The following is a 21,831-nucleotide window of genomic DNA, read 5'->3' as shown; positions in this document are numbered from 1 at the left end:
ACAAGGGTAAACCACTAATACTGTGCAGTGTAGCAATAAATGCATTTTCAACTTACAATGTTTTTAACTTGCAATGGGTTTATCTGGACGTAACCCCATCATAAGTTGAGGAGCATCTGTGCTCTTTTGAGCAGGTATTACAGTCAAATATTGCTAGAAGCTGGCAAAATACACATAGAAACTTGCCCAATTATTTCACCTGTGCCTTACCTGGTGTGGCTTCAAGTCCTTTCATCCTCCTGATCAATCTATCTGGAAAAGATTTCACACTGCCTGCATGCCTTTCAAGTATGCCACCCAGAAATGAAGACAAGTCTCCTGATATGGTCTGGATACCGCGAGATTTGACTGACTCTCACATTCTAAGTGTTGTGCTCCTGCTATGCAGCTGAAGGTCACATTCAGAGTACGGGGGCCCCTTCACATTTAACATACAGCTAACTAAACGCCTGTCAGCTAAGACACAACGCCTCACTCCTTACACAGTTTGAACTTTGTTTTTACTTATTTTCATCTTGTTCAGTTGCATTCATTCTGTAGGAAATGTCATTCTTACAGAGCTTTGAGAAAATTGACTATCTGCAGAAAGCAGGAGAGTAATTACTGCCTAAGTAAGTATAATTCATGGGGGATAACAAAAAGGAGGGGTTCTCCAAACTGTAGAGCAGGCAGAGAAAGCTTCTTATATTTTTCTAAAATAAGAGTAAAAATCTGTGGGCCGCCTGAGTGGCGCGTTTGTTAAGAGCTGGCTTGGGACGCCAGCTCTGAGCAGCAGGGCCCGGGTTCGGATCCCACATGAGGGCCAGTGACATTGCCCTCTACAGCTAAATGGTAAACAGCATCTCGACCTGGAGCTGGGCTGCTGTGAGTCGCTGGCGACGGCATAGGCTGCAGCCCCTGCTGTAGTGGGTTGCCATAAGCTACCGTTAGTGGCTGGCAGCCAGCGTGAGTGGCCAGCAGCCGGTGTGAGCTGCCAAGAGCTGCCGTGAGCAGCCATCCAGAGGCTGGCGACCGATCTGCCTCACCCGGGAAGAGCGCAATGATAATACCAACATGGGCCAGTGAAGCGACGTCCTCCACTAGACTGAAGAACCAAAGGAGAGCAACTTGTCTGTTCCCCTTCCCCGATTCCCCAACGCTGTTTCTCTCCCCTAATTCCCCCCCAAAAAAGAGTAAAAATTTGTCACCTGATATTAACTTTATTTGATATTTACAAAAGAAAAAAAAAAACACCAGAAAAAAGAAATGTTTTCATAAGCTGATGCCCAAATTCATTTGGTGGTAAGACCTTATCTGAATGAATGTAAAGTATTTATGGCTTTTATTTATTCCACTCAGTGTCACTATTCATATACAAATTGCAGAAATACTAATTGGCTTGCTTTTGAAGTACTTTCCCAGATCTCACTAGAGCAGCGGTTCTCAACCTTTCACAGGGGTCACCTAAGACCATCAGAAAACACATATTTTCGATGGTCTTAGGAACCAAGACACCGCTCCTCTATCCGTCTCCAGGCCCACATGCAGATATGCCCACATACGAGTACCCAGCGACCCCTGTGAAAGGGTCGTTCGACCCCCAAAGGGGTCGCGACCCACAGGTTGAGAACCGCTGCACTAGAGAGTTTGTGCAATATGTGGCCATTCCCCTGATTATCTTTCTAAACTCCAAAAAATTCTGAATTCTGAAATACATCTGACCCCAAGGGTGTGAAGCCAAATGTACCTCATAGGATTGCTATAAGGATTAAAGCAGGATACATGGCAGGCACATCAAGGAATGTTAGGCATTAAAAACAAAAAAAGAAAGAAAGAAATGTTAGCCATGATGAGCATGGTGACAATAATGGGTCAGTCTTAGTATGCTGTCCTTTGCCTACACAAGGACCTGTTTTGACTGTCACCCCCTCTGACTTTGAAGGCACTGATGTTACCTGGAGATAAATCAAGATAACTCCTCAGGTGTTACAATCCCTGATAAAACATGGTATTGTAAAAGTCCAGGCGAACATAAAATGTGTAGCTCTGTACCAAGTCGAAATGAAAGAACCTGTTTCAAGCTGTTTGCACCTAATAATTAGGTATAGGAAAAAGCATCAGTTATGGTTTATGCAAATTTACCTGTAACACTGCCAAATTCCAGCAATCCAAAGTTTAAAAATTATGTGTGCGGTTGCTAGATGAAAACAGATGATGAATAAATTAAATGGTGGCTATTATATATTTTACTATCATGCACTTAATTCCAAGAACGTCCATGTCAATCTGCTTTTCCAGAGTTGGACCCCAACTAAAGTCTAACAATGGATTATATCAATCTCATTCTCAAACCGTCTCGGGTAATCTAGTTCAGCAAGCAACTACCACACAGAAGCAGCCGCTTGTGTTTTACATTGCTGTGAATGTCTCCTTATGGACACTTTCAGAGGGATAACAGGAAGTCCTTTAAACTTCCTTTCCAATTCCCAAATTGGTTGGTATATTTTGAGTATTTAGCCTTCCCACATGTCAGTTTTACTAAAAGCAAATAATTAACAGGCTGTGCACAGCACAAATTCAGAATCCTTCACAGCCTTTAATTGGATTCATGTGGTTATCACAATACAGAAGAGGTTACGTTTTTATTGATTTTTTTTAAGACTTTTGGAAAATCCAGTTTCACAAACTGTCATTATTGAAAGCATTGCACAAATACCCACCTTTGGAACCTTCCTTACGTATAAAATACCCAAATTTGGAACCTTCCTTACGTATAAAAACACAAATAACCTAATGTTAAAAGTCCCCAGGGACTGACAGAGCAGATAATCATTTACCAGGCAGTCAAGTGGTTTATGCAAATCCTAGTGGTTTTCTAAAAGGAAGAAAAGATTTTTTGGTTACTATTCACGCACATTTGTGTTTTTATCATAAAATATTTTTCTAAAAAAAAAATAAAGGAGAAAAAGAGATAGAGAGACACTTGCTTGGATAACAAGAGTCTTTGTTTTGGTTTGGGTTTTGTTTTCAGGCTTAGAGTGCCACATGAAAGACCCAGAACATATTGTGATGATAAGTAAATGTGTATAAATATCTACTGGTAAGTCGTAAGTAACACTTTCACAATCACAGCCTCTACTAGGAAACACAGAGAGGATGTATTGTTCTGCTGGGACTGCCAAATGGAGACCACAGGCTTAGTTAGGAACAGGGTTCTCTTCTTGTCGCCTCAGTGAGCGGTAACAAGGGAATCCCATAATTCTCCTAGACGCCTGTTCTCTGCTGTCAAATTCTAACAACCACCCTTGCCAGTGAGCGTTGTGTACTCTCTGAAAGGACATTATTATGAAATGTGGTATGTGGAATTATCACCATCAATTTAAGCACATCTTTGATGTTTATCTTCAGATCCCTGCTTGATACCACCTACCTAAACAAAATGCGACTTTCAGAGATCAAAGTGGTAAGCCTAAAGTTACAAGTTGCCATGAGCTAGCCTCCTCTTAAAGTGCGTAACCTGCTTTTTAACAGCAGAGCATATTGAAAAAGAAAGATTTTTTTTTTAATTGTGAGGTTCACCACTGACACTTAAAAATAATAAATAACACATTTTTAAAGAGTTATGCAGGGGATATCAAAGCCTACTTTCTGAAATTTTCATAGTTCTGCTCAACAAAAATCTCTTGCTGTGCGGAAAGGTAAGATGGGATATTATCAAAACTAATTTGCCTTGCCAGGGGAAATGAAACCATCAACCTTGGTATTTCACAGGATGGGTCTTCTTTTATAATATATTTTGAAACATGGACAAACCTCAAAGAGACCATGTTGCATTGTAACTGCACCAATTTATTTATATGATAAAAGAAACCTGGTATGAACTGATTTCTTCTTCCTTGACTGAACTACACATATTCTGCATCCTCTAAATTTTTTTTAAGGTCTTTTAGATCATATTAAGAAGACAGAAAGGAGTCCAATGACAGAAATTACCACAGATTCTCAGTGTTGAGATCTAGTCCAACCATAGAGTATAAATGAATGATTCTGGAAAGAAACTTTAGGTGGGGTTTTTGTCAACTAATGACTCTATGATGAGGAGTACTGTGTGGTTCTCATATCATAAATAGTCATGACATGCTCATGAGTATGAATTTTAAGGCATACATGAAGTCAGCAGGAAATTAAGCAAAAAGCAACACTCTCACCCTGGATGGGTACAGTCATGCCCCCAAGTGCATTCTGTACCCCAAGAGCTTTGTTGTTTCAGACCTACCAATACAAATAAGGAAACAAAGGAAAAGATAAAAGGACTAAAAAGGCATAAATACAAATCTTACAAAAGAGAAGATGATCTAAGCTCCTCTACTGTTTTTTTATCAAGATGAGATAGAAACATACATTTCTAACATCAAAAAATACACTGCACTTCAAGTTATAAGCTTCTCCCAACAAATCTATTCTAACACTTAAAAGGCATGGAATTCTTCATTATCACCAAAAATGTTGATGGCATAAGCCATCTATACTTCCACATAAATTCCCCGATATACACCTCTGCAGTGAATATTAATAAAAGCATTTAGAGGGAGGCATGAAAGGCTTGGGAATACTGTTGACTACAAAGCCTTGGAAAAGAGAAGTTGCATATATACCACATCTTCTTTATCCAATCATCTATCGAAGGATACTTTGGTTGTTTCCATGTCTTGGCCACTGTAAATAATGCTGCAATGAACATCGGAGCACATATATCTTTACGGATAAATGTTTTCAGATTTTTTTTGGTGGATCCCAGGAGAGGGATTGCTGGTCATATGGTAATTCTATTCCTAATTTTTGAGGAAACTCCATACTGTTTTCCATATAGTGATGGAAGGAGAACTGACTCCGAGTGGTGGGCACACAGTGTGATATATAGATGATGTATTATAGAAATGCACATTTGAAACCTATGTATTGTCACCCCAATAAATTTAATTGAAAAAAGAAAAATCCTTCTCATTCAAACAAACTAAAAATGGTTTTTAAACTCTGAAAATAAGTAAGAAAAGTTGCATTGTCATCCATGCAGAGGTTTCAGTAGTAGGCATACCTTAGCTATACTTTTATCCTTGACAAATCTCATCTTAAGGAAACGAGAAAAAGAAGACACCCATCCTAAAAACCGCATCTAATAAATAATGTGGGCTCACTACACTTACCGTGAACATAGATACCACAAAGTTTGCCTTACTAAAAACAGATCTAGTTCCTCTCCTAAAGAGGATTATATTCTAGGTATTCAATACAAGACTCCATTTTTGTAACATGACTCTGATGACCCATTTCATGATTATTTTTAAATTAGAGCAATATGGAATAGAGTGAAATCATTTTAAAATAAAGGTGGTAACAGGAATAAAAACAATAAAAACATGTCAAGTCAAAATAGTGGATTTTAGGTCTGGCCAAGTGGCGCATTGGTTGGGAGTTAGCTTGGGACGCCAGCTCTGAGCAGCAGGACCCTGGTTTGGATCCCACATGAGGGCTAGTGACGCTGCGCCCTCTACAGCTAAGATGATTAACAACAGCTCAACCTGGAGCTGGGCTGTGTGAGTCGCCAGCGACGGCATAGGCTGCAGTGGGGCTGGCTGACAGCTGGCGTGAGCTTTCGTGAGCTGCCGTGAGCCGCCGTGAGCGGCCGCCCAATGACCAGTGAGTGACTGCCTCACCTGAGAAGAGCACAATGATAATACCAACATGGGACAGTGAAGCAACGTCCTCCACAACTAGACTGAAGAACAAATGGACAGCAACTTGTCGGTTCCCCTTCCCCCGATTCCCCAATAAAATCTTTAAAAAAAAAAAGTGGGTTTTATATTGAAAGCAGGAAAAATATACAGATAATCTTTAGGACATAGGACTAGAATAAGAATTTTTACACTTGCCACCAAAAGCATGATGCATAAGAGAAAAAATTGATAAATAAAAAAAATAAAAACTTTCCTCTGTGAAAGATCATGTTAAGAAGATAAAAAGTAAAATTACAGGCTGGAAGAAAATATTTATAAGTCACATATTCAACAAAGGACTAGGATATAGAATATATAAAGAACTCTCAAAACTCAACATTAAAGAAAAATCCAATTTAAAAAGGAGAAAAGATAGGTATATTTCACCAAAGAGAATATATGAAAAGCAAGTAATCTCATGAAAAAATATTCAATATCATTAGCCATTAGAGAAATGCAAATTGAAACCACAACAAGATACCACTACACACTTATTAGAAATGGCTAAAATGAAAAATTGCACTAGCACCAAATAGTGTCAAGGATGCAGTAAAACTGGATTGCTAGGGGCAGCGCAAAATGGTTCAGCCACTGTGAAAAGTGGCTTGGGAGTTCCTTGCAAAACTAAAAATGGATGTACCGTCCAAACTACCAGATGCACTCTTGGCATTTATCCCAGAGAAATACAGATGTATTCCTATGCAAAAATGTGTATATGAATGCTCATAGCAGAATAACAGGAAACAACCTGAATGTCCTTTAATGGGGGAATGGCAAACAAAGGGTACATCCACACCATGGAATATTACTCAGCAATGAAAAGGAACAAATTGCACTGATTCACGCAATAACTTCGATAAGCCTCCAAGAAATGATGTGGAGTAAAAAAAAGCCAAACTCAAAAGGCTGTACACATACTACATGATTCCATTTATATAACATTCATGAAATGACATAATTAAAGAGATGAAGAACAGATGAGTGGTTGCTGGGGTGAGAAATGAGGGAAGGAAATGGAGGTGGATATAAATGGGGTAATATGAGTCTTATGATGGTGGTTCCACTGGGTATCTTAATTGTGGTGGTAGTTCACACATACAAATGAGTGTCTAGATAACTGTTGAAGCTTGAATATGCTCTGTGGATTCTACCAATATCAATTTCCGAAGTTTTAATACTACAGTTATACAATATAACATTGCAGTGTTAACATCGCAAAAGCCTGGACCAGGGGTGCATGGAATCTGTACATTTCTTTACAACCTCATGTGAATCTATCCTGGGAATCTGTAACGATTTCAAAATTAAAAGTTTAAAAGGGGGGGGGCGGGTGAGGAGAGCAGAAGAAGGGCAAGCTAGTTAAGGCAGAAGAGATTTTTAGGAAAAGAAAACTGTCACTAAAAGTTTTACCAAGAAGGTTGGAACTCAGGCACGTTGATTGCTTTCCCCCTGCAGAAAGCTCTGGGGGATGGGAATCATACTAATCTATAAAATTACATATTTAAGCAGAAACTTTCCTCTTGAAAAATTTGCTTCCCTTTCCTGCTCATTCATGCAAGCTCCTGTAATGAGGTTTCTTGAGGCTATCATTCATTAAGCCTTGCTGTTCATCAGCAGATTGTATAAAATCAATTTTATTTCTCCAAAAAACACTCTTCCTCCAAGCTGTTGAAGTCAGTCCAGAAATATCTGCATTGACTCACTGAGGCAGGTCAACTGAGTATTAGGCTGTTTTCAATTACACAGTCGTTAATTCCATTAAACAAAGAAAAATGCAAACAATTAAGCATTCAAACTTCCTCTCCCTGCTCACTCCCTGTGGACATGGAATCTGCAGGATTTGCCCATAAAACAAATGTCAAAAAACCCACTGTTTTTGAAATCAAGAAGACTCCCCTTTCACTACCATTTTTATTTCTTTCATTTGCTTTTTAAAAACAATTTAGAGTTGTGGGTAATCACAAGTAAATGCCCTACCTTCACATCCTAACAAAACTCCTGCATCAGTTGACCTCTAGACTAGTATATATTTATCAAGGAGAATGCACAACACACATACGTCAACCATATTCAAAACTGATCTAGCTTCAGGAATGTGATCAACTACGTCAGTGAGTTATGGACGATAACAGTGAGTGTTTCAGTGAATGTTTTTTCAAGGCCCCTGATAAAGCTCGGAATCCATAAGGCAGCAGTTTCCGAGTCAACTTTATAGCCCTATAATCATGCAATAATATTTCAATCATAAAAGATTTATTAGCTCATGATAATCCCACATTCATATGGGATGCAATGTCCCATTAATGCTTACTTTATCTGTACTGCATAACAACTGTAACACAAAGGCATCCCCTCTTAAAGTTTCGCCTCCCTCCCCTCCCAGCTTCCTGAGCCTGCCAGCCACCTGCACAGGGCACAGCACTGTTACAGTACCAGAAAGCAAAGCCTGCACAGCTAGTCAGAAGCAGGTGTAGACCAACCAAACTAAATCAACTCTGCTGCCAGGAATTCATTTCTAAGTAGTATTTCAAAATGCCAGCTCTTGCAAATAAAATCGACCTTTTCATTTGACATTCTCTTATAAGAAGGAAGATTTTAAAGATGTATTTCCCAACTACGTTTAATTCTAAATTCCTGTGAATGTGAAATTATAAACAGGATTTAAGAGGTAATACAGTGGTTCCCTAGCTTCCAATCACTCTTAGCATTATATTTGCAATTTTGCCTCAATGTACACAACACACACACACACACACACACACACACAATTTATTTTTACCAACATCATTTCGATATTCAAAGGTAGAAATTTAAAAACACAAATTCCGTCCTTCTCTAAAATTTTTAAGTGAATTTTTTTTTGGTAGTACAACATTGTAAAACACCACTGAAATTTTTCTCCATTTAATTTTAAAGCAAAGAGTCTACCTTAAACCAGAGAACATGGAACATAGGAAAATACCAGTCATTCTGGCCATATTTAACTAATTGCTTTAAATAAAAATGACAAGTCACTTGTCATGTTCTTCTCTTGACAATCCATCACTCTAACCGTAGATTGCTTCCTTCCATATAGCGCCTTTTCCTTCCTCTTTTCGCCTCTTCGCTAGTTTCAGTTGTGGGATTTACTCAACAAGCCAAACATCTCCCTTTCCTATATTATTTGTATGATTTTATTAAAGATCAGCCACTTATTAAAAATTTTTAAATCGTCCGTGCCTATCCAAATGCTATGCAAAGTTTCCACTGACCTTATTTCAAACATGCTTATTAATGCATTGAGCAACAATGTGATTTGTTTCTCCATTTATAACATGGGGGTGGAAATGCTTGAGAGGTGCCCTAGGCTTCAATCAACACTGTCATGAGTTCACAGAAGAACCTGCAGCTGTGTTAGCCTTGTCAAGTGATTTCACTTTTCTGGCCTTAACTAGTTTGAATCTAAAAATAAAGGGACTGGACTTGAAGCTGTGTTCCATCTCTGACATTCTACTTTTCTCCAGTTATGCTTCCTTTCTGCTCAATTACTGTATCAGTATCTCATTAGTTTTATCTCCCCTGTGGAATAAAAATTTATTTTATTCTGAAATTGCACTGGGTCCTCTGGATCCTTTAATTGTCCACTGTTTCTTAGATTTAAGGTGGGAGAAATCAATACATTTCAGTCTGAGTTTGAATTTGATTCTGCCTCAAGGTTTAAGAATGGGCTGAGTAACCTATAATTATGTTTTCTTGGTGAACTTTTAAGAACTTTTAAGGGTGACTGTGGGAAGAATATGAGGCGTGTTCATCCACAAGCAAAAGTTGCTTCATCCTACTATCATGCATGTTCTTTAAGGGCGATCTATCTCTGTGACTTTTTTCTATTTTTCCAGATGACCATACACAGCAGATGCTCGATAGATACTGTTTACTACTTCACATTTAGTTTCTATGCTGAGCACTTTGGTAGATTGGGACCTTGACAGAGACCACTGCAAGTCTAATGCTCTCCTAATGCAGTGGCAAGGACTCAGAGTTCTAAAACACATTTCTAAATGTATTGCTCATTTCTTGTTTCTTCAGGAGACTACTAGCCCATTCAGAAACACACCACCTGTTTTGGTTTTAGCAAAGTGCAAAGGCTAAAATGCTTTCTAAACCTACCCATGGTTTCCATGTTGTGTTTCTTATTTTGTATTTACTGTGAAGCCATCCAATATGTCAACTTGAGGAGAGCTATAATTGATGCTGGAATATCCAGGACCATAATCATTATATAGTCCCTTAAACAGGTGAGGGAAATAATCCAGGGCTCTTTTGCAGACAAAGAAAAAATCATCATGGATGTCATCAGAAAAGATGATGATGCTTTTTTTTAAAGAACGAACCAACATTTCAAATGATGAGAATCTGCCAAGCAACTGAGCTACTCATCAGTCTTTTTAAAAACCTGAAAATATATCCTTTTGCAAAAAATAAAAATAGTCACTTATACAAATATATTTATAGCATCATCATCATCAGACAAAATTTACTGAGTACTCTTTATACCAGACACTTTATACCCATTAATCCTCACAATAAGCAGGTATCAGCCCAGGAAACTCAAAAAGGTCATTCGGCTAGTAAGTGGCAGAACTGGGACTCAAATCCAGATCTGTCTACCTCTCATCACTGCATTCTATTATCTAAGCCACATAGAAACTGATTAAATGACCAACAATAGTGGATGCTCCGATAAATTATGTTACATTTACTTAGTGGAATTTTAGGCAACCATTAAATATTATAAAGGTAAAAATACTATATATACTATATATGAAATAATGTTATTTTAAATGTATTCTCATTATAACTAGGTAAAAATGTGTATGTATTCACATAAACATTAGAACAGAGCACAAAGAAATGAAAATTTTTATGGTTAGGTGATAGGCTTAATGGGTGGTATATATTTTTCTTGGTGTAACTGTTTTAATGAATTGTTTTTAAATTATGTCAGCTACAGTAATCAAGACAGTGTGGTACTGGTGAAAGAAAAGGCAAATGGATTAATCCAACAGAGCAGAGAGGCAAGAAATAGACCCACACAAATATAATAAACTGATCTTTGCCAAAGGAGCAGAGGCAATACAATATAACATAGATAGTCTTTTCAACAAATGATTCTGGAAAAACTGGACATCCACATGCAAAAAAAAAAATTAGTCTAACCACAGACCTGATATATCTTTCACAAAAATTAACTCTAAATGGACTACAGACCTAAACATAATACACAAAACCATAAAGTTCCTAGGAGATAACCTATCAGAAAACCTAGATGATCTGGGTGTGGTGACAACTTTTTAGATACAACATTAAAGGCATGACCCATGAAATAAATAATTGATAAAATGGACTTCATTAAAATTAAAAAACTTCTGCTCTATGAAAGAAATGGAAGAGAATAAAAAGAAAAGCCACAGACCAAGAGAAAATATTTGCAAGAGACACATCTGATAAAGGACTGTTATCCAAAATATACAAAGAACTCTTAAAATTCAACAATAAGAAAGCAACCCAATTTTAAAAATGGGCTAAAGACTTTAACAGGCACCTAAACAAAGAAAATATATAGATGATAAATAAGCACATGAAAAGATATTCCATATCATGTTATCAGGGAAATGTACATTAAAACAATGAGCTACCACTGTGCATCTACTAGAATGGCCAAAAGGCAGAAAACAGACAACACCAAATGCTGGTGAGGATGTGGAGCAACAGGAACTCCCATTCATTTCTGGTGGGAATGCAAAATCGCACAGCCGTTTTGGAAGAGTTTGGTGTTTTCTTACAAAACTAACCATGTACTTACCATATGATCCATCAATCACACTCCTTGGTATTTACCCAAAGGAGCTGAAAACATGTCCACACAAAAACCTGCACTTGGATGTTTACAGCAGTTTTATTCATGTCAAAACTGGAAGGCAACCGATATGTCCTTCAGTAGAAGAATGGGCAAACTGTGGTAGAACCAGACAATGGAATATTATTCAGTGCTAAAAAGAAGTGAGCTATCAAGCCAGGAAAAGACATGGAGGAAGCTTAAATGTGCATTACTAAGTGAAAGAAACCAGACTAAAAAGGCTACATATTGTATGATTCCAACTACAGGCATACCTCGTTTTATTGCATTTCACAGGTGTTGCATTTTTTACAAATTGAAGGCAAGACCCTCCACCAGCAAAATGATGATGACTCACTTTATTGCAACACTTGCTTTAGTATGGCTGTCTGGAACTAAAACTGCAATATCTCCAAGGGATGCCTGTGTATGACATTCTGGAAAGGGTAAAACTATGGAAGCAGTAGAAAGATAGGTGGTTGCCAGGAGTTAGGGAGGAGGGAGAAGGAAGGGAGGGATGAAGACGCAGAGCACAGAGTATTTTTAGGGCACTGAATCTATTCTGTATGAGACGATAATAGTAGAGATATGTCATTTTACATTTGTCTAAATCCATAGACTACACAACACCAAGAGTGAACCTTAATGCAAACTATGGACTTTGGATAACATGTCAATGTAGGTTCATCAATGTTACCAAATGTACCTTGGGTGAAGGGTGTTGATAATGGGGGAGGCTATGCATGAGCAGCACAGGAGGTATATGAGAAAGCTCTGTAACTTCCACTCAATTTCGTTGTCAACCTAGAACTTCTCTAAAAAATAAAGTCTTTTAAAAAATTAAGTCAACTCTTGCCCCCTTTGGTTTATTCTTCGACTGTTACATTTTGGGAGGGGAGTCGGAGAAGCTACTGGTATACGGTACTTTTTATTATTAAGACCACTGTGGAATACCTTCCTTGGCTAAGCACTCTAAAGATCATCTCATTTAATCTTTTGCAACAATCTTTTGAGGGAAATATTTCTATTATCCCCATTTCAGAGATGGGGAAACTGAGGCTTAGAGCTTGACTCCACCTGGAAAATGGCAGAGCTGGCAGAGAAAACCAGGCCAGCCTTGACTCCAAAGCCCACCATCTTAATCATTCCACCATCCAATATTACAAAGCAGGTCCCTGACATAAAGTTGGTAGTAGGCTTCCAATAATTAGAACACCTTCTGAGCCTTGCATTAAAGAAAATGAGACCATTGAGGAAGTAATTCAAAGTCAAAATGATTGACATTGGTATTAGTGGTCTCTGCTTTAGGAAAAATAATTTCCCATTTGATCAATAATAGGATATATTTAAATCATAGCAATTATATTCATTTTCTTCTGTGTTTTTCTAAAAAAATTGTAATAAAAATATAAATTAGGTTTCAACCAGATTTTTCTTTTGTCTTTACAGATGAAGAGTGGACTGTGTTTGCACTGTTTGCCAGTAAGGAAATAGTTAAATCTTGAGGGTACACCCTAGTGAGTATCTCCCTCAACCATCTAAAGAAAAAAAAAAAAAGGTCACAGTCAGTTACTCCCGTTAGATCAGTGTTCACTGGAACATCTGTAGACACACACATACACACTCTCTACCATCAGTCTCTGCTTGCCACGGTCAGAGTGGGCAGTCAGTGACTCTTCCCCAAGTGCTGACATTTAATACCTGGCAAAGATTCAAAGAGGGGGAGCATTCCCTCTGGCCTTCAGGTAGGTCCAATACCTTCATTTCTACCAAAGCTAAAAGATGGGCGCCTATGCTTGTCAACTTTAAGGGAAAGACAATGGCCCCTTCGGCAGCATGATAGTTAGCAGGTGGACTGGGTGTCCAGATGGGGAAGGGATGATGTAGAATTTGGAAACTATGGGGCTTTCCAGTCTCAAGGTGCTGCAAGGATTGAATTCCTGTGACATCAGTGCTCATGTATTAATTTTAGTCCATAAATGCTTCTCTGGCATAAGTGTCAGAAGGAAGACCTAATTCTGGTTTTGCTGCCAGCAAAAAATCAAAGACTGTATGCCTCAAGCCTGGTTAGCCATGCAAGGTATGGCTAATTCAGGCACTAAGTGGCTGCAGTTTCATGGGGTTACCTGCTATTTGGGAGCAATCAGGAAAACATGGGCAGCACCAAACAGTAAGTTTCCATGCTTCAGAGGACAGGACTATACTTTGGAGGGAAAAAGAGTCAGTTCAGACACAAGAAACTACAAATCCAGACCTCACACTATTAGTCCTCTTTTGATTTTCAACTATGCCCTCACTTCACAGTACATAAATGAAAATCTCCCTGCTGAGGAAAGTTAGCATGGGGTTGGGAAAATTGTATAAATTTATTGGGCCTATATTTCTGTCTTTTAAAAAGAATCTTCAATGTGTTGACTTTGAAACTTCCTTCAGTTGAAGAACAGTGTCTTCTTTTTCAAAATCTGCCTGTTTTTATCTAACCTATTTAAAGAAAGTAGATTATTTTGGTTCTAGTATAACCTTTTAAAAGCTCTTACAATAAAAGATGTGACTAATATAGTCATATTAAAACCATGGAAAATATATAATAGTCTACTACAGTGAAAATATATTTAATAAAGCGAAATTTCAAAAACTAAATAAATAATGCAAAATAATATAAAAACACTTTGTGTTCCTGTTTATTCTTTAAATACATAAGTCATCTGGTCATGGTTTAAAATGGGTAACCTAAAAATTAAACACACAAATATTTGAACTGTGTTACAAGAGGAGATAATCAACAGTAATAAACTTTAGCTCTGTTTTTAGGGCCCTGAAATTATGATGTGTGCCAACAGCAAGGCATCAAAGGGAAAACAGGTCAGAAATCTTTAGGCACCAAAACTAAGCTACAGAAAATGGGTAGTATTCCTTATGTCTTGCCCAAGAAAATGCTTCTGTCTAATCTACAATAATCATGTTTTCATTTATGAGAAGCCACAATCCCAGTGACAACCTTAAAATGAAGCCAACAGGCTACCATGAAAATATTTTTTTTAAGCTGCTGTTTAAAACCAAGTGTGCTTGGTATATGTTCACCCTTTGGGATCTGGAATCCATTACCACTGGCTGGCTTGTTTTATACCCCTTCTTTATGAAGACAATAACAGTCTTCATAGTGTTTAAAACAAGTAGGCTTTGGCTTCGGTGCTTATTCCATCCAAAAGTGGGCAACTCTCTGACAATCACCACATAGCATGCTGAGTGTAATCACTCATGGTTTTCATTTACTGAATTGAGGGTCAACAGTATTTCCTTTTAGTTCCTTCAGTTGCATAGATGCCTTCTCCTATGTCTACTCGGTTAGGCCGTGAACAAAGAAAATACTTGCCCATGGTGTTTCATAAGCAGGGCAAGTTGCTGAACCTACAAACCACAATGGTCTGAGGAAGAGAGAGGCTGGCTTTCGTAACTTTAGTGATAGTCTGTCTCATTCACCACTTCTCACTTGGTGTAATAACCCACAAGATAATTAATAAAATATAATGCCTTGCGGGATCTCCCAAGTAAACTAAACCTAATCATAAAAAGGGAATATTTAGCAATTAATTACATCTAATCCACAGAAGTGCTTCAAGGCAAAAGGCTCCACCAACATCTGATTAGACTGACCTTGGATCCTATATGGTCCAAGGAACCTTTGCAAGGGAAATAAAAATAAATTATAGTATCAACTAACATTCATTGAATACTTATTATGTGCTATGTGATTTACATGTTATTCCATTTATTCTTTAAAAAACCCAGTGAATAGGTACTAATATTATCCCCATTTTACAGATAAGAACAAAGAGAAAATAACGCCCAAGATAGTTACACAGCAACTAAGTTTTAGTGCCCAGATTTGGACTCAGACAATCCAGCTTCAGAATCTGCATATTTGATGAGGGGTTTGAGAAAGGGTAACAAAAAGAATGAAATATTTCCTGTTATTTAAATTAGACTCACCGCCAGCACCTCTGTCCTATATGCTTAAGTAATTCTCATTAGCCTAAAAAAGTATCCATCTATACCCACTGACCAGATTCCCAGATTCCAAAGCCCTTCTAAACATCTCCGTTATAAATGTCATCTGCCATGACCAGCAGGTATTATAATAATTGTGTATTAACAATCTTACATTTGATAAATTCAAGCATAATCATAACTATGACTTACCGTGTGCAAAGCCCTATTCTAAGTCCTTTACATAGAATATGAATTTACTAAGCATCACTTACATCAATCTATGAGATAAGTAAAATTGTAATCTCATTTTACAGGTGAGGAAACTGAGGCAGAGAGAGGTTAAATTACTTGCCCATGTTCATGTAGTTAGTAAATGACAGAGCCAGGATTTAAACACAGCCAGTCGGCCTTCAGAGTCCATACTCTTAGCCACTGTTTTATACTGTTTTTTAAAAACATTTTAACAATTTACTCTTAAAAGTCCAGGAATCTGTGCTGTTTTGTTTCCTTTAACTTTTGGTTCTAGGACTTCCCTCTGCAAACAAGGAGTGTATTTTTCTCATTAAGGCTCCTGACATGTCTCTAAGGTAGGTGATAAAAAAAATAAAAATTTACCAAGCTGATTTCATATAGCAAATGCCTTTTCTAAAAATATTATAAATTATTAAATCCTGAATAATCTTGGCATCTCTTTGCTTAGTGTCTGCTTATGACAGTTACTAAAAAAATTACTTCAAATTTCTTGGTCTGTAAAGAGAGTCTGAAATATCAGCCACGAACTCTATTTTAACGGGAGAGGGAGTGGAAAGAAATGAGAGGGAGGACAAAGAAGGGAGAGGGAGGCGAAGGGAAAATGAGAGGTGTTTAGGAATCTCCTCTGCTTCCCTAAAAGAACCCTAAAAACAAGAGCAAGAGCAATTGACAAAACTACAGGCCTTTGACATGGCACTCAACAAAGTCTAGCTACTGTATTTTTAACACTAAATACAGGAGTGGCAAAAATCTTTATGAGGTCATTGCTCCCCTGCACTCCAGGTACTGAGACTGATCTTTTGGTTCTGGCTTTTGTAACCTCGGTGTCCCCTCCCCCCCCACCCACCTAAGGATGCTCCGAGGTGCAATTCTGAGCGGAGCTCCACAGCGTCCAGGCAGTGGTCAGCTGCGACCCCTCGGACGGACGTCCTTCAGGCTGCAGTTTCCAGGAAACCCCACTCGGGCCAGAAGCAGCTGTGCTTCCAACTAAGTCACCAGTTTATCACCAGTTTAAGAGTTCCCGGGATAAGCACCGGCAACACCTGGGCGGAGGGCTGCCTGAAGCCTCTCCTGGTGCTGCAGCCTTCCGGTAACCCGGATGTTGGGTCTGCGTCAGTCACTCTCACCTCCCATTCCCTAGTTTTCCGCCTCGGCTCCCATCTAGTCACTTGGCACTTGTGGCGTCTTTATTCAGAGAGACATCCTAGAAGTCTTCTCCCGGGGCAACAAACACAAACTATCGAAGCCACACATCCCATAGCGAACGTATTCCTGGGAAATGTAGTTCATTCTAACGTCAGTGGTTAGGCCTTTAAGGAAAAAAGGACTACAATTCCCAGAAATCTAAGGGAGGACAGTCCATGTCTAAAACATGTCCCAGCTTCTTGGATTGTATTAGATAGGAAGGTTCTGTGGCTGTTTGCTTACGTAGCTGCCTGGGATTTGCTAATTCAGCCCCACTACAAGCTTGTGGGAGAACTTTTTTTTTAAATATGCTTTCTACATGTGAGGAGATATAAACACAGTGATTTATATAAACTGACGTAGTAAGTCAATTTTTTTTTCGTAATTCTTTCAGATAAAAGATCTACCTACCCATCATCAGAAAATATGTCACTACAGATGGTAACAGTCAATAATAACATAGCTTTAATTCAACCAGGCTTCTCACTGATGAATTTTGATGGGCAAGTTTTCTTCTTTGGCCAAAAAGGCTGGCCCAAGAGGTCCTGCCCCACTGGAGTTTTCCATTTTGATGTGAAGCATAACCATCTCAAACTAAAGCCTGCAGTTTTCTCTAAGGATTCCTGCTACCTTCCTCCCCTACGCTACCCAGCCACTTGCACATTTAAAGGCAGCCTAGAGTCTGAAAAGTATCAATACATTATTCATGGAGGGAAAACACCAAACAATGAGCTTTCAGATAAGATTTATGTCATGTCTGTTGTGTGCAAGAACAACAAAAAAGTTACTTTTCGCTGCACTGAGAAAGACTTGGTAGGAGATGTCCCAGAAGCCAGATATGGTCATTCCATTGACGTGGTATATAGTCGAGGGAAAAATATGGGTGTTCTCTTCGGTGGACGAGCATACATACCTTCTGCCCAAAGAATCACAGAAAAATGGAACAGTGTTGCTGACTGCCTGCCCCATATTTTCTTGGTGGATTTTGAATTTGGGTGCTCTACATCATACATTCTTCCGGAACTTCAGGATGGACTATCTTTTCATGTCTCCATTGCCAGAAATGATACCATTTATATTTTAGGAGGACATTCACTTGCCAATAACATCCGCCCTGCCAACCTATACAGAATAAAGGTTGATCTCCCCCTGGGTAGCCCAGCTGTAAATTGCACAGTTTTGCCAGGAGGAATCTCTGTCTCTAGTGCGATCCTGACTCAAACAAACAATGATGAATTTGTTATTGTGGGTGGCTATCAGCTTGAAAATCAAAAAAGAATGGTCTGCAACATTGTCTCTTTTGAGGACAACAAGATAGAAATCCGTGAGATGGAGACCCCAGATTGGACTCCAGATATTAAGCACAGCAAGATATGGTTTGGAAGCAACATGGGAAATGGAACTGTTTTCCTTGGCATACCAGGAGACAATAAACAGGCTGTTTCAGAAACATTCTATTTTTATATGTTGAAATGTGCTGAAGACGATGTGAATGAAGATCAGAAAGCATTCACAAATAGTCAGACATCAACGGAAGACCCAGGGGACTCCACTCCCTTTGAAGACTCAGAAGAATTTTGTTTCAGTGCAGAAGCAACTAGTTTTGATGGTGATGATGAATTTGATACCTATAACGAAGATGATGAGGAAGATGAGTCTGAGACTGGCTACTGGATCACATGCTGCCCTACTTGTGATGTGGATATCAACACTTGGGTACCATTTTATTCAACCGAGCTAAACAAACCTGCCATGATCTATTGCTCTCATGGAGATGGGCACTGGGTCCATGCCCAGTGCATGGATCTGGCAGAATCCACGCTCATCCATCTCTCAGAAGGAAGCAACAAGTATTACTGCAATGATCATGTGGAGATAGCAAGAGCATTGCAAACTCCAAAAAGAGTCCTACCCTTAAAAAAGCCTCCACTGAAATCCCTCCACAAGAAAGGCTCTGGGAAAATTCTTACGCCTGCCAAGAAATCATTTCTTAGAAGGTTGTTTGATTAGTTTCACAAAAGCCTTTCAGATTCAAGTGCATCAAATTTTTAAACCTATTTTGAAGAATCATAGCAATGATAAAATTATATTTTACTTTCATTTATTGAAAATGCCTGTGTTTTCTTTTAGTTATATGGATTCAGTGTCAGTAAAAGGTGTTTATAATACAATGTTAAATACTTGAAAACATTTTACTCAAATATTTTACTCAAATATCTTAAGTGAGAATTTCTGATCTAATTTTTTTCATTCAAGGAATCTTAAATACAGAAGCAGTAATAATAATAGTAAGATAGATGATAGATAGACAGATAGATATGATAGACTCCATTGACATGAAGAAATAGAAAAGGAATTGACATACAGTTTGTTACATTTTATCAAGTTATCTGCATACACTTTCTTCAAAAATTCCCCATCGTATGGTATACAAATGATGAACCAAAGCCACTCAGTCACTTGAAACTATTCTTGGAGAGATTTATTGAAAACTGAAGTCCACTGACACTTAGCACTCTGAAGAAAAAAGATGAGTGTAAAGTACACTAAAAAAAAACCCACAGAATAAATCTCATGGAGAAGACTAATGTTGTTTATTTCTCCAATAATAAAATTGTAAATAATTACCAATAGTTAAAAGGTAAAAGATTTCAAATGGGGAAAAATAAATGTGTGTATGTGTCTAGTTAGTATGTGGAGTTTGCTGCCAATGAAAATTATAAAATCAGTGAGCTTTCTAAGGTTCAATTAAATACTTTCTAGAATGAAAGTTAAAAGGACTGTTAATTTTGAGGCTTCAAGACTTCAACTGATAAATAGGTGACCTTAGAAACAAATGCCTTCCCTCATGGAGTATCTTTCTGGAAAAGCATTATAAGAGCCTAAGCCATAGCCCCTTATTCATCGGTTTTCATTGAGTGTCCACAATGTGTAAGGTACTATTGCAAAATTTAGGGAAACATGAACCATACAAGAGGAAAAACCCTGGACACAAGGTCTTCTGCTAACAGTCCCATGTCTTAGATACTAAAATTAACTTGAATAAATTAAATCATCTTTACTTTGTTTTAGTAATGTTGCTTGATGAATATTCCTTTTAAATAATGTACTGTACCATTGTTTTGGGTTTTTTTGTTTCTATCACCTACATAAAAATTGATAAAATATTAAAATGTCTTCTGTTTATATTGATTTAGTCCAATTATTAACATCATAGTTACCTAATTAAAGGTGAAATTATACTATTTAATTTTCTTAGGATCACTCTACTTTGATTTCTTTATGTGTTAGCAGAAACTGGCATAAGTTAGAGCTGAAATAGAGTTCAAAAGAGTTATTCCCTCTAAAGGTAGATACAATTCCTTATTTTGATTTGTCTGTAGTGATTGAGTAGCTAAAGAATTATTGCTATATTTGTTTTGTAGTCAGTGACATCAAGATGTGATCATCTAAGTGATTTAATTCTGAACTCACTGGGTTCTGTAGTTAAACTCAGATCTCACCAGAATAACTACTTTGGGGGTGTGTGGGGTGGTTTCAAGAGCAAGTACTTTGGTTTTACTTACCATGTATTTGAGTGAAAATAGGTCATTTTAAGTCATCTTGCCAATGAGTTCATCAGGTGTGACTTTCAGATAATGAGGCTTCTTTTCTAATAAGCATTCCCAAACATTCAAATGAACCACGTAAGAAGAGTACTCTCTTATTCCAAGGATATACTGCTTTTGCCTAAAACATTTCTAGGCTCATGTTTCAATCACCTTCAGAGCATGTGGTTCATTCTTTTAAAGATGTTTAACAGTTATTCCTGTTCCTTCATTAGAGATAGAGTTGGTTTCTGAAAACAGACAAATGTCATCCAAAGCCTAATAGGGTATAACTCAGTATTATATTACCACTTTAGGTCAAAAGGAATTCTTGAATACAAGCTAACAGAATGGGTTTTCTGATATAACTCATACATAGATTCTGAAGATAAGTGTCGAAACTGTTTACACAAGAATAATATCCATAAATAAGTATATGGCTTTCTATAGTGACCATTTTAAGGGACTACAATCATCTATAAGTATAAATGACTTTAATATGTTAGGGGAAAGGAAAACATAATTTAGAAAAAAATAGTTGGTCTAAAAGCTCTGGGGTGAGATGAAGATTGTCATGTTCAAGTATCTAAAAGGTCAGCCTAGGGGCCAGCTGAGTGGCTCAGTTGGTTAAGAGCTCGCTCAAGAGTTTGAGCTCTGAGCAACAGCGGTTCGAATCCCAGCCCGAGCTGAGCAGCCACTGAGCTGCCAACAGGTGGCAGGATGGCTCAGCTAAAAAATAATAAAAAGTAAAAATAAATAAAAATAAATAAATAAATAAAAGGTTAGCCTGGACAAAACATAGCCAACAAGGGGCGTGTGGAGCGGCATGAGCCTGGGACGATCAGCAAGGGCCAGCCAAGGCCGCCAACTTTTCATCAGCAAAATAATAACACATACAACTTCATTCATATCATTTTAACATGTCCCCTCCTCCTTACCTCTGTTTTCCTACCCCCTTCACACTGTGTGCTCAATCTCCAAAAATGCTGACCTGATAACATTTGGATTAAGCACCTCTAGCTGTTTCAGTACTCAGGGTTTTTGAGAAACCCATTCTCTCTGCAGGGCATACCTGCCCTCTGGCACTTTATAGCTCTTGCTAATACCCTGGTCTATCTGGCCCATTCCTATTCATTCTTTACACCCCATTTCAAATAGCTGTTCCGCCAGGAAGCCTTCTCTGAACCCC

At 38.1% G+C, this 21,831-nt stretch overlaps 2 protein-coding genes across 2 annotated transcripts in view; one reads left to right on the top strand and one right to left on the bottom strand.

Moving 5' to 3' along the window:
- The window catches only part of IFTAP (intraflagellar transport associated protein), a 63,666-nt gene extending 46,537 nt beyond the window's left edge, over positions 1–17,129 (bottom strand). The window contains 1 exon segment of the mRNA XM_019639436.1: positions 16,998–17,129. The gene's annotated coding sequence lies outside the window, so the exon portion shown is untranslated.
- On the top strand, positions 13,213–19,351 carry RAG2 (recombination activating 2). The gene is made up of 2 exons (XM_019639435.1): positions 13,213–13,373; positions 17,450–19,351. Exon 2 carries the CDS (start codon positions 17,482–17,484, stop codon positions 19,063–19,065), a length of 1,584 nt encoding a protein of 527 aa, XP_019494980.1. The 5' UTR covers positions 13,213–13,373; positions 17,450–17,481; the 3' UTR covers positions 19,066–19,351.
- The last annotated feature ends 2,480 nt before the right edge of the window (positions 19,352–21,831 follow it).

The sequence above is a fragment of the Hipposideros armiger genome, unplaced genomic scaffold (assembly GCF_001890085.2).
Source record: "Hipposideros armiger isolate ML-2016 unplaced genomic scaffold, ASM189008v1 scaffold_44, whole genome shotgun sequence".
Taxonomy (NCBI): Eukaryota; Metazoa; Chordata; class Mammalia; order Chiroptera; family Hipposideridae; genus Hipposideros; species Hipposideros armiger.
The sequence above is the reverse complement of the archived record's forward strand: the minus strand, read 5'-3'. Positions and strand labels throughout refer to the sequence as shown.